At 35.3% G+C, this 15,858-nt stretch overlaps 1 protein-coding gene across 2 annotated transcripts in view; it reads right to left on the bottom strand.

Annotated features, from left to right (window-relative positions):
• Positions 1 to 233: 233 nt before the first annotated feature.
• Positions 234 to 15,858, bottom strand: part of LOC144968906 (uncharacterized) — a 49,250-nt gene continuing 33,625 nt past the window's right edge. For both annotated transcript variants that reach the window (XM_078907746.1, XM_078907747.1), the window contains exons 2-3: positions 4,712 to 6,396; positions 234 to 1,179 (exon numbers count right to left, since the gene is read on the bottom strand). In XM_078907746.1, the coding sequence (XP_078763872.1) occupies positions 422 to 1,179; positions 4,712 to 6,396 (2,443 nt within the window). In that variant the 3' untranslated portion in view covers positions 234 to 421. The remainder of the gene's footprint in view (positions 1,180 to 4,711; positions 6,397 to 15,858) is intronic.

The raw sequence follows: 15,858 nt of genomic DNA, 5'->3' as shown, positions 1-15,858 counted from the left end.
TTGAATGAGGTTAAGAGTCATTTCCGATTGGTTTGACCTATTACAGTGTCATTGATTATCAAGGTTATCTAAACTTCCGTGCTCTGGCAGAGCACTGTTTAAAATTTTGGACAGTATATATATATATATATATATATAATATATATATATATATATATATATATATATATATATATATATATATATATATATATATATATATGTATATATATATACTTACAAATGTCGGTAAATTAAGATGGTTCCCAGTTTGTCAAAAAGCGTTATAACGGATCTTATTCGGATTTCAATGAATGATCAGGATTGAGACATTTTCTCGACCAGTATTGGTAATCAAATCAGTCTTTGAAGTTAAAGCATTCTGGTCATAATGAGAAAAAAAGTGTTTTGTTATTGGACGGAAATTGGCTCAATTGTTTCTTCACCTGACTTGTTGGGGTGTCGGACTTTCGGAATACTCCATAGAAACTAGGGTAGGAAAATTGTCAATTTGTTTCTTCAATTTCTCACTAGGCAGTTGGGCGTCTAGGTAGTCATGCTGGTAACTGGCAGCAGGTTTTGTAGGCGTTGTGTTGGCGTTGTTGTTACCATAAATATTACCTGCCATCTGCTTCCGACGACTTCCCTTATCGGCGATATTGCAATTCTTATTTCGTGTTGGAGATACATTATAACGTTTGTGTTTACTCGTCTCGTCTTTGATCGGGGATTGGTGGCCATTGCCGGAAGATTGATACCAGTTACCGTTCCTGAAATCCCTTGGCAAACACCGGTCACCGTTTATCAACGACTTATGATCCCCAAGTTGTCCGTTATGACCAGAATTGTATTTTTGTTTGTGCTGACTTTTCACGCCAATATTGAATTTATCCCCAGGTGGATTGAGACGGTTGAATTTGGAGCTTACATCGCTATTGCCGTGACCCCTATTCTGATTTCGACCACGAGTGTTGGGACAATAATTATTGTTCGTGTTCGAGTCCTGTTTATCGAGTTCTGTTGGATTATGGGAGTCCTCGTTTCTTGAAAGCAGCTCTAGTCGCTGTTCTTGGTAGAAGCTGCGAGCTGTGGCTGTTGCCCCGGAGGCTTCGCTCATGTTGTCAGCAAGCTGTGGCAGGAAGAAATGAAGCTGGGTGGGTTGTCCCTCTTGAATTCGGGTCTCAGGTTCTTTTGTTATATCTGGTGGATGAAAGAAGAAAAACATATATATTTAGCTTCTATTCATTAACTCTCTCCTTACCAGCTATTTTTAGAATTTCCCAAGAAAATTCACACCCACCCGACACAAAATAGACTTTTCCTAATCAAACAAAAAAGTAACAAGTGCATTCTATACAGAATGTTCAGCAAAATTATGTCTACAACACAGTGTTTAGTATTTATAGCTATAATCAAAGCATTTCTTTACATTTTGTGATATACAAGAGAAATCAGAATGAGAAAATTGTAGGTTGCATCGTAACGAATGTGACGATTTTCCTATAGGTGGTCAGGAGAGGGTTAAATATGTGCTCAGGTTTACATGTGGCTTTCTAGCCATCAACAATAGTAAACATGACAGTAAGGTTTTATTTTTATTTTATTTTTTTTTACGCCAGAGACACCGAAAGCTGTTACCAGCCAACTATTCATTATAAACCCGAGTATGATGAGACGATGTGAGTAAAGATCCTTTTTCAAAGTCAAAGCTCAACTTTGTGACCACTACAACTAGACTCAAACCAGGACCTACATGTCTGAAACCGAGTGTCGTGCCACTAGACCAAGGATTATTTAGATTCAGAAAATCAAATTTGATGATTACTTCTCCATGAGATGAGACTTACAAGCTTTATTGAACATGAACTTAAAGTACTAAAAGAACTGAAACTCCGACATTTCTGATCATTGTAATACTCTTCAACAGTCATGACGTCACTTCCCTCGTAATGACGCATGGTAACTTCTGAGACGGCAGAGCATCTAGTCGAACGGTGGTGTGTTGTGACGATGCTACCCGGCGGGTTTGCGACGGTGCACGAATGCGGACCGGTCTTTGCTGATTGGGTCGATCGTCATAACATAGTAGTGTGAAAACCAGAAGAGGCTGCTGCCCTCTTGAAATCTTTCTCCGACAAGCATAAAAGAGTATCCAGAGGAAAAAAAGCATTATAAATCTAATCATGTTTTGACTTTTACACATTCTGATCACAAGACATATGAAAAGTTCTAGCCAGCATGTAGAATAAAAAGTACCGATTCTCTTTGTTTAGAACCATGATGGCCGCCGTTGTTGGGCGACGTGGCATCAGACTATTGAATCCAATTTAAAATTCTATTTTCGTTGTCCGGTTTGCCCTGGTGTACCAACTGTGTGAGGTGAAAGGTGAAAGGTCACATTCGTTATCGAGTCTCTAAAAATGTCTGTGAGAACCAACACAATCCCAAGCTTTGCATTATAAATAGACCTTCACGAAATAGAGCTATAAATAATCTAATATAAACATTTCTATTGCACATTTACACCGATTCACCCCCTTCACCAGTGGGTCATATAGAACAAAGTTCAATTCATTGCAGTACAAGCGCTTGTTAAAGTGTTCTTTTTGTTCTGGTGTAATGACAACATTTAGCACGGTCGGTGAGTTCATCTGACTAAAACTAAAATGCTTTGCCCAAGGGCACAACATAGAACATAGGAGCCATTCTTTTGCTTTTATTGCGTCCAACCGGTCTTTAACCACGCTCAACATTGTTTGTTTTTTTATATTAGACGGGACACCATACTAGTGAACCACCAGGACAGGATCACGTATTCATAGAAATCCAGAAATCTACAAACGTTGTAATCAGCTGCCAACACCAACCAACAACGAGGATAAATAATTTTGTGAAAAAATAAAACACTTGAAGACAATTCACAAAAACTTCTTCAGCTCTGAGTGGATTTGTTTATAGATATCGAGATGACGTCACTCATGTCTTTGTTATTGTTTTTGCCATCCCGTTTATGAGTAATGCTCACTGAACTTATTAACCCACTATAAACGTTCATGGATACACACGTTTGTGTGTTGGTCCGTTATACTTCCGGATGGCAAGTTGAGCTCTCAGCCAAGCGCATACTATCTATACAAGAAGCAATTCTTCCATTACAGATTACAGGCAAAATAATTTGAAGTGATATTGTTAGTTGTCATGATTCGGATATTTATGGTTTTACGTTTAAGTAAAATTCTCACCAATTCTACCCGTCAGATCAATAGTTCCAACACACAAAGCTATGCATTTTTTTTTTTTTTTTTTTTTTTTTTTTTCGTTTATACCCCGTTTGATAAGAACAAGAAATGAAGTGAGTAGGAAAGTGCCAGAAGACAATAGGGAATAAAAATTTCGCGGCGGTGATGGGGGTTTGAACCCGCGACCTTACTGGTACTACAACTCCGCCTGGCCGGTGAGAGCGTGACTCTACCGTATGAGCTATCCGCGATCCCAAAAAAAGATTGTCTCTTACCCTAGTCATTATTAGAGCCCTCTCTTCCCGACTACTATAGCCCGTTTGAGAGAATTAACTGAGAACTAATCATTCAACTGGCGGTCTAAAAACAAGAACAAAGAGCTGAGTGACGTCAGCTCCATTGATTCTATACAACGATGAGTGGAATAAGAATTAGAACAGGCATCACTTGATTCTTTTGTTTTTTCTTTTTTGTCGATGTAAAATTACAATAACAATTAACGCACCATGATAACTTGTGAAGTTTATTTTAAAACGTAAATAAATGTAGGGATGATGATTAGACGTTCTACATGATGATTTATTCGACCTTTGTAGCGCAGTTTGTCTATTTCTCTATTTATTGGTGGTTTGTTGTTGTTGTTGTTGTTGTTGTTTGTTCTTTTTGTTTTGTTGGGGGGGGGGGGAGGCGTAGTTTAAATGACAATAATCAATTATGAAATTTAACATTTTAAACTAGAATCGTATTCCCGACTGGTTTTTCTCATAGAATGAGTTATCTAGGTCGACTGTTAACGGATCTCGTGTTATGAAAACACAGATGAATAGGTTGTTTTTTTTTTTAATATATTTTTGGATTGACACTGATAAACGTACGATTAATTGCAATATCGATTAAGTGACTGATCGATTCGTAGGTATATGTTTTGTGGTTCTTGCTTTTATCCTATTCTTAAATGACCAAAAAAAATCGATAATAATGAACAACGATAAAACATACCTCTACCAAGTATCAGTTGATACCATAGAATTCGTTTAATTCTATGATTGATACTTAAATCCCCATAAACTTTGACAAATAATAAAATTTTAGAGGCTTGAGTTAGAATTTTGTTTAAAAAGTAGAATTTTAAATGCGGCGACTGGATTCGAATCCACACAAAACGATACCTGCGACCCATGGCCCAGGAAATGAGAAAAGTACCTACCCACATTAATTAGCCTCAACACTAACCACTGTGCTAATACATTCAGTTGTACAATTTCCTGGCGATGAGAAATTCTGTTGTCTTCGGATAAACCACCTTGTTTCATTTGGCTTTTATTCCGCATTAGTTTTTACTGTCCGTTTAACGTATAAGAAGACAAAATTGAAGACAAATATCTTGAAAATGACAGATATGTGGTAGAAACAAGAACCTGTTGCTAACTTGAGATTGACAGATGTTAAATGAATAAATGTGTTTGAATGGAAATCATAAGAATGATACGTACTTGAATTAAAATCCTCAATCTCGTCATCCACATTCTCTGACGTCAGACGACCCGATGTCGGAAGCACGATTTCGTCTGGTGGAAAATCTCTCTCGCGAGTCATGCTGCTATTTCGCGCGGCATCGGTGTCACGTGAACTTTTTGCTGGTTTTGATTCACGTGACTGGCGCCGCGTTTCAGACGGAGACCGTTTTGTTCTTATGGAAATTTTACTGTTTTTACTGCTTCCCGAATGTTCGTTGCGGTGATTTAGAGATGCTTTAGAATTCAAACGGATTTCTGATGTTTTTCTTGAATTCCCGTCACTTTCTGTCCAATCACTATCACTGACGTCATTAAGAACGTAACAATCTTTGAAGTTCCGGTAACCCGGATGACTATCTGTACTAGTAGAATCTCCACAGCCATCTTCTGTGCCTTTTGAAACAGGAGAGTCAGGTGCTATCCCCACTGTTTTTTCATTCAGTCGCTCGACCGCCGCCACTAAACGTTTAAACGTTGGTGAATTACTCCTGGGGTGGTATCCATATTTGGAGGGTGTGAGAGTTCTGTCTTTGCCCTTTCTATTATATGTCGCTTGTTTACTTCCGGGCAATGACGCGTTGTTAGACGATGGATAGTCAATCTTTCGTCTGGCCGCCATTGGAGATGATGCTAAATCTTTCGTTGGAGTGAGAGATTTACTTAATGGCTGCTGTGTTTGTGCTCTCTGGACGACCAGAAACGTTTGATCGTAATCTTCCACAGGAACTACCCGAGGAGACGACTGACCTTGTCTTTTTCCACTTCGAGTCTTCCTTTGGTTTTTGGAGTTCAGCGAGGTATCCGAGTAATAACGCTTTAGGTAATTTGCTGACTGAGGGCTTAGAGACCTATTATCGGTAAAATTTACATTTTCCTGAGTTGAAACATTTACATTTTCCTTTAAATTCTGAGAATTTGTTTGTTCGAAATTTTTTATGGTTTGAGAAGTTTGTTGGGAAGAAGATGGTGCTATGGATTTGTCTGATGTATGTTGCTTGGATCTCTGTTGTAGAAATCGGGAGTGGGCGCTTCTTGACTTGACGATTGCTTTATAATTTGCCTCGGAAACTTTCTGAATTGCAGATTTGGCCCTTACTCTTGACCCAAAAGCATTTGGCCCCGGTGAAGATTTAAATGTTGATTTTGACTGAACGAGTAGCGACGATGTGTCTGCCGTTATGACAAATGATTGTGTAGGTTTCGAATTGGTTAAGTCTTTAATAGGACTGTTGGACTTTCGCAACGTCAAAGACGAATTTTCACGAGAGGTAGTATTAGTTTGGTTGCTATGGTTACCAATGCTGTTTATGACACAATATCGAGGGGGTGTGTCATAACCGCTGTCTGGCCAATGGGTGATCAAAGAATTTCCTTGTTTGGCTGTAGTTGTGTCGTAGCTTTGGAAAGTTGGTCTTGTTGAGTTTGTTGTCGTTACCATGGAGACAGACTTGGAGGCCTGTAACTGTACTGTCGGTCTCAACAATACAGGAGGGTGTTTGGGCGGCCTGGCTGGCTGCTTCAGCCACACAGGGTTACTGGCGTTGTGAGGATTAAAGGCATTGTACGACGACGATGGACGATTGGCGGAAGTGACGTCATGGGTGTATGAGTTTTGCAATTTACCCCGATGGTGACGTTTGATGGGATCGGCTGTGCATGGTCTAGAAATGAAAAGCATGAAATTCATTAGTCATACACAATAATACTGTCATACAAATGCAATGACAAACGTCTGTTTTATCTTTTGACCTAATTGTTAGGTGATTCCAAACTTGTCCAGGTTTGACTAGTTGGTGTTATTTGAATTTATCGATGTATGGAAACAACATTTTTCTGGTGAAAATGGAAAAAAGCCTTTGTCAAAATACAGTATGATATGATATGATATGATATGATATGATATGATATGATGTGATATGATATGATATGATATGATATGATATGATATGATATGATATGATATGATATGATACGATTGATATGATATAATATGATACGATGTGATATGATATGATAGATATGATATGATATGATATGATATGATTATGATATGATATGATATGATACGAGATTGTGATATGATATGATTGAATGATATGATATGATATGATATGAAGGTGATATGATATGATATGATATACGATATGATATGATATGATATGATATGATATGATATGATATGATGATAGATATGATATGATATGATATGATATATGATATGATATGATATGATATGATATGATGATGTATGATATGATATGATACGATGTGATATGATAGATATGATATGATATGATATGATATGATATGATATGATATGATAGATTGATATGATACGATGTGATATGATATGATATGATATGATTGATATGATATGATATGATATATATTGAATGATAGATATAATATGATATGATATGATACGATGTGATATGATATGATATGATGATGATATGATATGATATAATGATATGATATGATAGTGAATGATAGATATGATATGATATGATAAAATGATATGATAGTATGATATGATATGAATATGATATGATATGATATGATATGATATGATGTGATATGATATGATATAATGTAATGTGATATGATATGATATAATATGATCTGAATTTTAATGGGCCAAAATAGGCCCAGGCCCTTAAATTCCCATAACCCATTAACATGTCAGCATAGCAAATCAATTCCAAATTCTAGCCATGAACATTTCAAATTTAATTTTAATTTGATTGCCAGCAATCACGCCAACGGATCAATGTTTTAAAGTGTGAAGCATTTTAAACATCATATAGGTAATCGTTCTCCGTTTGATGTCTTCATTCTCATTAATCAAATTTCCAAGTTTTCTTACACTTTTCCATTCCATTTGTTTCCTGAAGTATTAAATTTTTGCAATGACACTAACAAATGTAAGCACAATAAAATGATAATTATATAAAATATGTATGTTTTTCATCACTATCAAACGTCAATTTGTACAGTTTGATAATAGCAACCAAAAAAAAAATAATAATAATAAATATATAAATAATTTTTAAAAATCATAGTAGAAAAAAATAATGGAAAACGGACTAAAAAATAAAATGTACAGTATAAAGACATTAATGCCAATTTTATTAAAAGTTACAAAAATCAATATTTACACGTCATTCACATAATCAAACATCAAATGGGACAACAGTTCTATGTCAATGCCATTTTAAAAAGACATGACTGTTTCTGAGCTTTTTGTGTCAAAGTTTAGTTTGTTCCAGAAGTTTACCATGCTAAAAATAAACGATTTTTTTCCAAATATTTGAAGAACAACCCTCTATGTATATTTTGTATTTATCTCCTCTATTGAATGTAACATGAGGAAATATTTTAAAAGTCTCCTGTCTGTATTGACATGATACTCATTATGAACAATCTTGTATAAATTCATGTATAAGATCTCCTTTTTGTAACTCTAAGGTTTCCGAAACCACTGGACCAATCGTCACCAAATGTTACACAGGTTTACAATTGACATGACGATGGTTGACGTGTATTGTGATATTGATTGGACATCGTGATGATTTTATCCAAAAATCAAATTTGTTTCGTCAAAATCCAATCGATTAACTCATCATATCTAGAGAGAGAGAGAGAGAGAGAGAGAGAGAGAGAGAGAGAAGAGAGAGAGAGAGAAGAGAGAGAGAGAGAAGAGAGAGAGAGAGAGAGAGAGAGAGAGAGAGAGAGAGTGGGTGTGATACAATAGATTTATAGAGCTATTCCATTGACCGAGTCCATAGACAGACGTATTTATTACCCTTCTTGTCACAATCGGAAGTGGCTTTAATGAGCATGCGCCATAAATTTCACCGGATTCGGTTAAATCTCGCAGACCTGGAATTTTTATATCGCCTTAACTTAATATGGAGCTTTCAGAACCAAGTTATCTGATTAAACCTTTTTGCTTGACTCTGCTACTGCCTTTCAACAGGAAATGATTGATTTACGTCACACCGCCATGAATGGTGGACGGACGTTTTACAAAAACAATCGATGAAAAGAATGAAGTGACAGCTAGGCAGTGGCGTGGCATGCGTACAGTATAAGGTGGTACCAGAATCAGAAGAAAATGACTTAAAACATGATATATTTGTAAATACAAAAGAAAGAAAAAACATTTTAAAAAAAGACTTACTCAAATAAGTAAGAGCTGGTATATACCATTTCTCAGTTTTTTGGGGTTTTTTTTTTTTAATGAATGCTGTAATCTATTTTTAAAAGATGGATGCGGTGCTAGGCACCAAATCAACCAATGTAGCCACGCCCCTGCAGCTAGGATTTACAAGTGTCCTTTATTTAAACAAGTTGGTCAAGCAAACTGAATATCAAGCTGTCTCTTCTACCAGAACCTACAATTTCCCGTAATATAACATGCTTAAGTCACAGATCAGTCGGTTAGCAGAAAGGCGTAAATTTAAATGTTAGTCACTAAGTTTTTAAAAAAATCCCTTCGTGAATAGATGGAACTTATTTGAATTTATTTCATATATATATATATATATATATATATATATATATATATATATATATATATATATATAAGAATAGACACACAGAGAAAGAAAGAAAGAGAGAGTGAGAGAGAGAGAGAGAGAGAGAGAGAGAGAGAGAGAGAGGGGGGTGGGAGGTAGAGAGATGGATAGATAGATAGATAGATAGATAGATAGATAGATAGATAGATAGATAGATAGATAGATAGATAGATAGATAGATATATAGATAGATAGATAGATAGATAGATAGAGTGATAGAGAGAGAGAAAGATAGATAGATAGAGAGAGGGGGGGGAGTAATTAACCGAGTCAAGCTCAGGGTATATTTATCGATTGGTTTATTGATGTCATTAATAGAAATCGCTCATTTTGCCTCATTAATTCTCTATTTCAATCTCAACACTTCTGCACTTCCAGTCTGCTAGTTTCTTTGATTACTTTTCTTTCTCAACAAATCTTTTAACTCTTAACCCTCTACAGGTGATATTTGATGCGACTCCCGCAAGGCAAGATATATCAAAAATGCAAACGGGAAGGTGTGGTACAAAATAGGAGTGATCCATGTTTGGTTGTAAACCATATTGTTCTCAACAGAAGTAGTAGAAGTAGTAGTAGTAGTAGTAGTAGTAGTAGTAGTAGTAGTAGTAGTAGTAGTAGTAGTAGTAGTAGTAGTGGTAGTAGTAGAAGTAGTCATAGTAGTAGTAGTAGTAGTAGTAGTAGTAGTAGTAGTAGTAGTAGTAGTAGTAGTAGTAGTAGTAGTAGTAGTAGTAGGTAGTAGTAGTAGTAGTAGTAGTAGTAGTAGTAGTAGTAGTAGTAGTAGTAGTAGTAGTAGTAAAAGAAGAAGAAGAAGAAGAAGAAGAAGAAGAAGAAGAAGAAGAAGAAGAAGAAGAAGAAGAAGAAGAAGAAGAAGAAGAAGAAGAAGAAGAAGAAGAAGAAGAAGAAATATGTTATCCGTTATATGTTATGTCGTTTACTTACAATCCATATAATATTATTTGATATCGGCGCCTTTGGGCCTTCAGATGAAACCCCCTCCCACCCTCACCCCCAATGTCCACCCCATACTTTGTCGTACTCTTTTACACTGAACACACTTCAGGTCAAGTGTGCTGGTTGTATAGCTAGGTATAACGTGGATGGCATTGTTCGAGAGCAAAACAAGAGGGCTGATCGCTGCCAGACACAATCAAGTAATCCCTAACGGTTAATTGAACAAGTTTATCACCGGTACAACGATCTGAACCTCGGTAAAAACATTCAATCAGGTAACGCCCACTTTTCCCCTGTAATAAAAATAACAAAAACACATTGTTTATTTTGGCCAGACACAAATTTACTTCAGATAGTAATAGACTAAGACTTGCCCTTACTTATCAAAATGTCTGGAAAAAACCTGACACTTCTTAGAAGACTTAGGTTTAAGGTCTTTTGACAAGTTTAAAGACATTTTAATCCATTGATATAAGAGTAAACTTGATATTTCTGGGCAAAATGTAAAAACGTGTTGTTACGAGTATGACTAGATAGTCTTCCACAACAGCGACACAAATACATGAGTTTACTTTATCAACTAAAGACGTAGATTTATCTGAATCGAATTTGTAACTTAAATCATGTGGCGTCCGCGCTTTTTTATTTGTTTGTTTTTGTTGTTTTGTTTGTTTTTTGTTGTTTTGTTTGTTTTTTGTTGTTTGTTTGTTTTTTGTTTTGTTTTTTTGTTGGTTTTTTTGGGGTTGTTTTTTTGTTTTTGTTTTTTTTTGGGGGGGGTTGTTTTATTTTTTTGTTTGTTTGTTTTTGTTGTTGTTTTGTTTTTGTTTTGTTTTTGTTTTGTTTTTTGCTTTTGATTTTGTTATATTTTGCAAGTTACTCGTATATCAATCTGTAAAAAAATAATTTTATAATTTTTAGATTTACATGGACTGTACGGAACGATGTTAGTTCTAAACCCTATTTATTATGGACCCATTGTTGTCATGGAAATCGTAAAAAATGTCACAAAATAGTGTCCATTACAATAATGATATGTTATACTAGGCCCATAAATGCGCCCGGATATCAGACCTGCATATACGTAGCCTACACTTCGGCCAATACAATGCACAAATAGAGATAGATTTTAACAACCTTGACATAATTCTGTTTTGAGTCTGTGCGTCCAAGACTACACATCGACGTAAATATATTTGCAGGTCTGATAACCGAACGCGATTATGGGCTTGTTTTAAGATTGTTGTTATGGACAATATGTTTCGTTGGTTTGAGAGTATTTCCATGACAACAATGGGACCATAACTATTTGGGTCACCAGACCTGTAAATAAGTATACGTCGTTACATCTCCATATCCCAAAGACAGATAATATGACAGTCAATATAACAACAAAAGCAACAGTTGGTACAAACAACAAAACTACATCAACAAGAAAATTAAAATCTTTTTTAAAATATTCAAAACAATTTCTTAAGGCACGAAATTGGACAAAGGCGACGTTCACATATTTGCAGGTCTGACAACCCAATTCATTATGGGCTCATTGTTGTCATGGAAATCTCAAAAACAAAACAAAAATTGACGCACGATATCATCCATCACAACAATGAAATTAGGCTCATGACTACTTTCGTTTGTCAGACCTGCATATATGTACACGTCGGACAAAGGCAAATAAAATAACATATTATAGCTGCCTTATTGATTTTATATCATATTACCTTCTCAAAATGATTTAAATCCAAATACACGTCAGTCAAAGTAAAGTCACTCTTTGAAACCTGCCTGGACCACAAGGACTTAAGTAAAAGTTCTTTTTTTTTTTTTTTTTCTATTTTTTTTTTAAATAAGAAACAAAAATAATCTTGACACCTTTGTAACAAGCAGGGCATAGTCTTCCACGCACGACTAATTCGTTACAATTTACAGTACTCTCTCTGCCTCACAAAACACCTTTTTTTCCATTTTGGTTAGAGAACATTTATTTCAAATATCGATAGTTAAAATAATCGCAACTTTTTTTTTAATCTTAAATCTGTCACTTCAAAGAAGTTGATTCAGATATGAGACTTTGTAATGAAAAATAATTGGGGATTGTCTGAATTTATCGATATTTGAATTCGAGGCTTGCTGGCCAAATATGACCCACCGTATCAAAGCGGTATTTTGTCGGGATCCACTCGGTAAGGGAAATTGAATTCATAGCCACAAAAATCCAACTTGGGTTTAATTTCTGTACGTTATCGTGGAGTATAAAGACTATTTCTTGCATTGCAAAAACTTCTAAGCTCCAATTTCTCATCATTCTATCTCTAAATCACTTTTTGGGGTCTGAATCCTCCCGACATAATACCGTTTGAGACGGAGGGTCACAAATGGATTCTTAAAATGTGTTTTGTCAATATACAGTACAGTACGACTGTTTATGAATGTTACGAGTGAGACCAAACATAGAATAAAACAAAGAGGTTAGCAGAGCAGAAAGTTGAAGGAAATGACGATTGAATAGCGTAAGAATGAACTCGAGAGGGACGTGTTGTATGGAATCTTTGTTTCCTATATATTTCGGCGAGAGCTCATAATTTTGTTGATTCTTGAATACCGTGAAATTCTCACAACTCTTCGCTAACACCACCGATCTCGTCGGATCGGGACTACCACAGTCATAGAAATAAATCTGTCAATAATAAATTCCAACTTGACACTACTGGACATTGCGATCTCTGAAATTAAAGGCGAAAATAATCAACGGACCATCTTGAAATTTACCGATTAATCAAACGAGAATCACTAAATATAGAAGAGATTCTATATATTCGTATTTAATCGGTTCTTTTATTTATCTATTTTAAAAATCTTTTTTGGGTTTTTTTTTGTTGGTAAATTTGGTTTGTTTGTTGATTCAGATATGAGACTTTGTAATGAAAAATAATTGGGGATTGTCTGAATTTATCGATATTTGAATTCGAGGCTTGCTGGCCAAATATGACCCACCGTATCAAAGCGGTATTTTGTCGGGATCCACTCGGTAAGGGAAATTGAATTCATAGCCACAAAAATCCAACTTGGGTTTAATTTCTGTACGTTATCGTGGAGTATAAAGACTATTTCTTGCATTGCAAAAACTTCTAAGCTCCAATTTCTCATCATTCTATCTCTAAATTCACTTTTTGGGGTCTGAATCCTCCCGACATAATACCGTTTTGAGACGGAGGGTCACAAATGGATTCTTAAAATGTGTTTTGTCAATATACAGTACAGTACGACTGTTTATGAATGTTACGAGTGAGACCAAACATAGAATAAAACAAAGAGTTAGCAGAGCAGAAAGTTGAAGGAAATGACGATTGAATAGCGTAAGAATGAACTCGAGAGGGACGTGTTTGTATGGAATTCTTTGTTTCCTATAATATTTCGGCGAAAACTCATAATTTGTTTGATTCTTGAATACCGTGAAATCTCACAACTCTCGCTAACACCCGATCTCGTCGATCGGACTACCACAGTATAAAAATCTGTCATATAAATTCCAACTTGACATACGACATTGCGATCTCTGAAATTAAGCGAAATAATCACGACCACTGATTTACCGATTATCAAACGAGAATCACTAATATAGAAGAATCTATATATCTATTTAATCGGTTCTTTTATTATCTATTTTAAAAATCTTTTTTGGGTTTTTTTTGTTGGAAATTGGTTGTTTGTTGATTCAGATATGAGACTTGTAATGAAAATAATTGGGATTGTCTGAATTATCGATATTTGATTCGAGGCTGCTGCCAAATATGACCACCGTATCAAAGCGGTATTTTGTCGGATCCACTCGGTAAGGAATTGAATCATAGCCACAAAAATCCACTTGGTTAATTTCTGTACGTTATCGTGAGTATAAAGACTATTCTTGCATTGCAAAAACTTCTAAGCTCCATTCTCATCATTCTATCTCTAATTCACTTTTTGGGTCTGAATCCTCCCGACATAATACCGTTTTGAGACGGAGGTCACAAATGGATTCTTAAAATGTGTTTTGTCAATATACAGTACAGTACGACTGTTTATGAATGTTACGAGTGAGACCAAACATAGAATAAAACAAAGAGGTTAGCAGAGCAGAAAGTTGAAGGAAATGACGATTGAATAGCGTAAGAATGAACTCGAGAGGGACGTGTTGTATGGAATCTTTGTTTCCTATATATTTCGGCGAGAGCTCATAATTTTGTTGATTCTTGAATACCGTGAAATTCTCACAACTCTTCGCTAACACCACCGATCTCGTCGGATCGGGACTACCACAGTCATAGAAATAAATCTGTCAATAATAAATTCCAACTTGACACTACTGGACATTGCGATCTCTGAAATTAAAGGCGAAAATAATCAACGGACCATCTTGAAATTTACCGATTAATCAAACGAGAATCACTAAATATAGAAGAGATTCTATATATTCGTATTTAATCGGTTCTTTTATTTATCTATTTTAAAAATCTTTTTTGGGTTTTTTTTTGTTGGTAAATTTGGTTTGTTGTTTTTTTTTTTTTTTTTTTATGGAAAATTTTAAGTTGTCTGTTTAATGATATTTGCTTATTCTGTTCAAATTTCCATCGTTACTCACGCGGTTTTGATTACGGTATATCTGTAAGAATGAAATCTCAGGCAAAAAATTCCGTCTAATGTTCCATTGATGGCATGTTTAATTAAAAAATCCTAGCAAACAAATAATCAAGCCGTTTTTTCTCTACAATTACATTTTGTACGTTGAATCAAAGAATTGTTGTTGAAAGGTGGGAATGGATTTCTTATAAATGTGTTTTGTCAATGACAGTACATACACTGTTAATGTATTTTCACGAGTGAGCCAAACAAAATAAACAGAGGTTAGCAAGCAGAAAGTAAGAAATGCGATGAATAGCGTAAGAAATGACTCGAGAGGTACTTTTATGGAGAATCTTGTTTCCTTATTATATTTCGGCGAGAGTCATAATTTATGTTGATTCTATGAAATACCGTGAAATTATCACAACTCTTCCTAACACCCACGATTCTCGTCGATCGGACTACCACAGTCATAGAAAATAATCTGTCAATAATAAATTCCAACTTGACACTACTGGACATTGCGATCTCTGAAATTAAAGGCGAAAATAATCAACGGACCATCTTGAAATTTACCGATTAATCAAACGAGAATCACTAAATATAGAAGAGATTCTATATATTCGTATTTAATCGGTTCTTTTATTTATCTATTTTAAAAATCTTTTTTGGGTTTTTTTTTTGTTGGTAAATTTGGTTTGTTTGTTGATTCGATTGAGACCTTTGTAATGAAAAATAATTGGGATTGTTCTGAATTTTATCGATATTTGAATTCGAGGCTTGCTGGCCAAATATGACCCACCGTATCAAAGCGGTATTTTGTCGGGATCCACTCGGTAAGGAAATTGAATCATACCACAAAAATCCAACTGGTTAATTTCTGTACGTTATCGTGATATTAAAGACTATTTCTTGCATTGCAAAAACTTCTAAGCTCCAATTTCTCATCATTCTATCTCTAAATTCACTTTTGGGTCTGAATCCTCCGAC

Source organism: Berghia stephanieae, chromosome 3 (genome assembly GCF_034508935.2).
Source record: "Berghia stephanieae isolate SIO BIC M18660-M18661 chromosome 3, UCSD_Bste_1.3, whole genome shotgun sequence".
In the NCBI taxonomy this organism is placed as follows: domain Eukaryota; kingdom Metazoa; phylum Mollusca; class Gastropoda; order Nudibranchia; family Aeolidiidae; genus Berghia; species Berghia stephanieae.
This window is presented reverse-complemented; position numbering and strand designations above follow the sequence as displayed.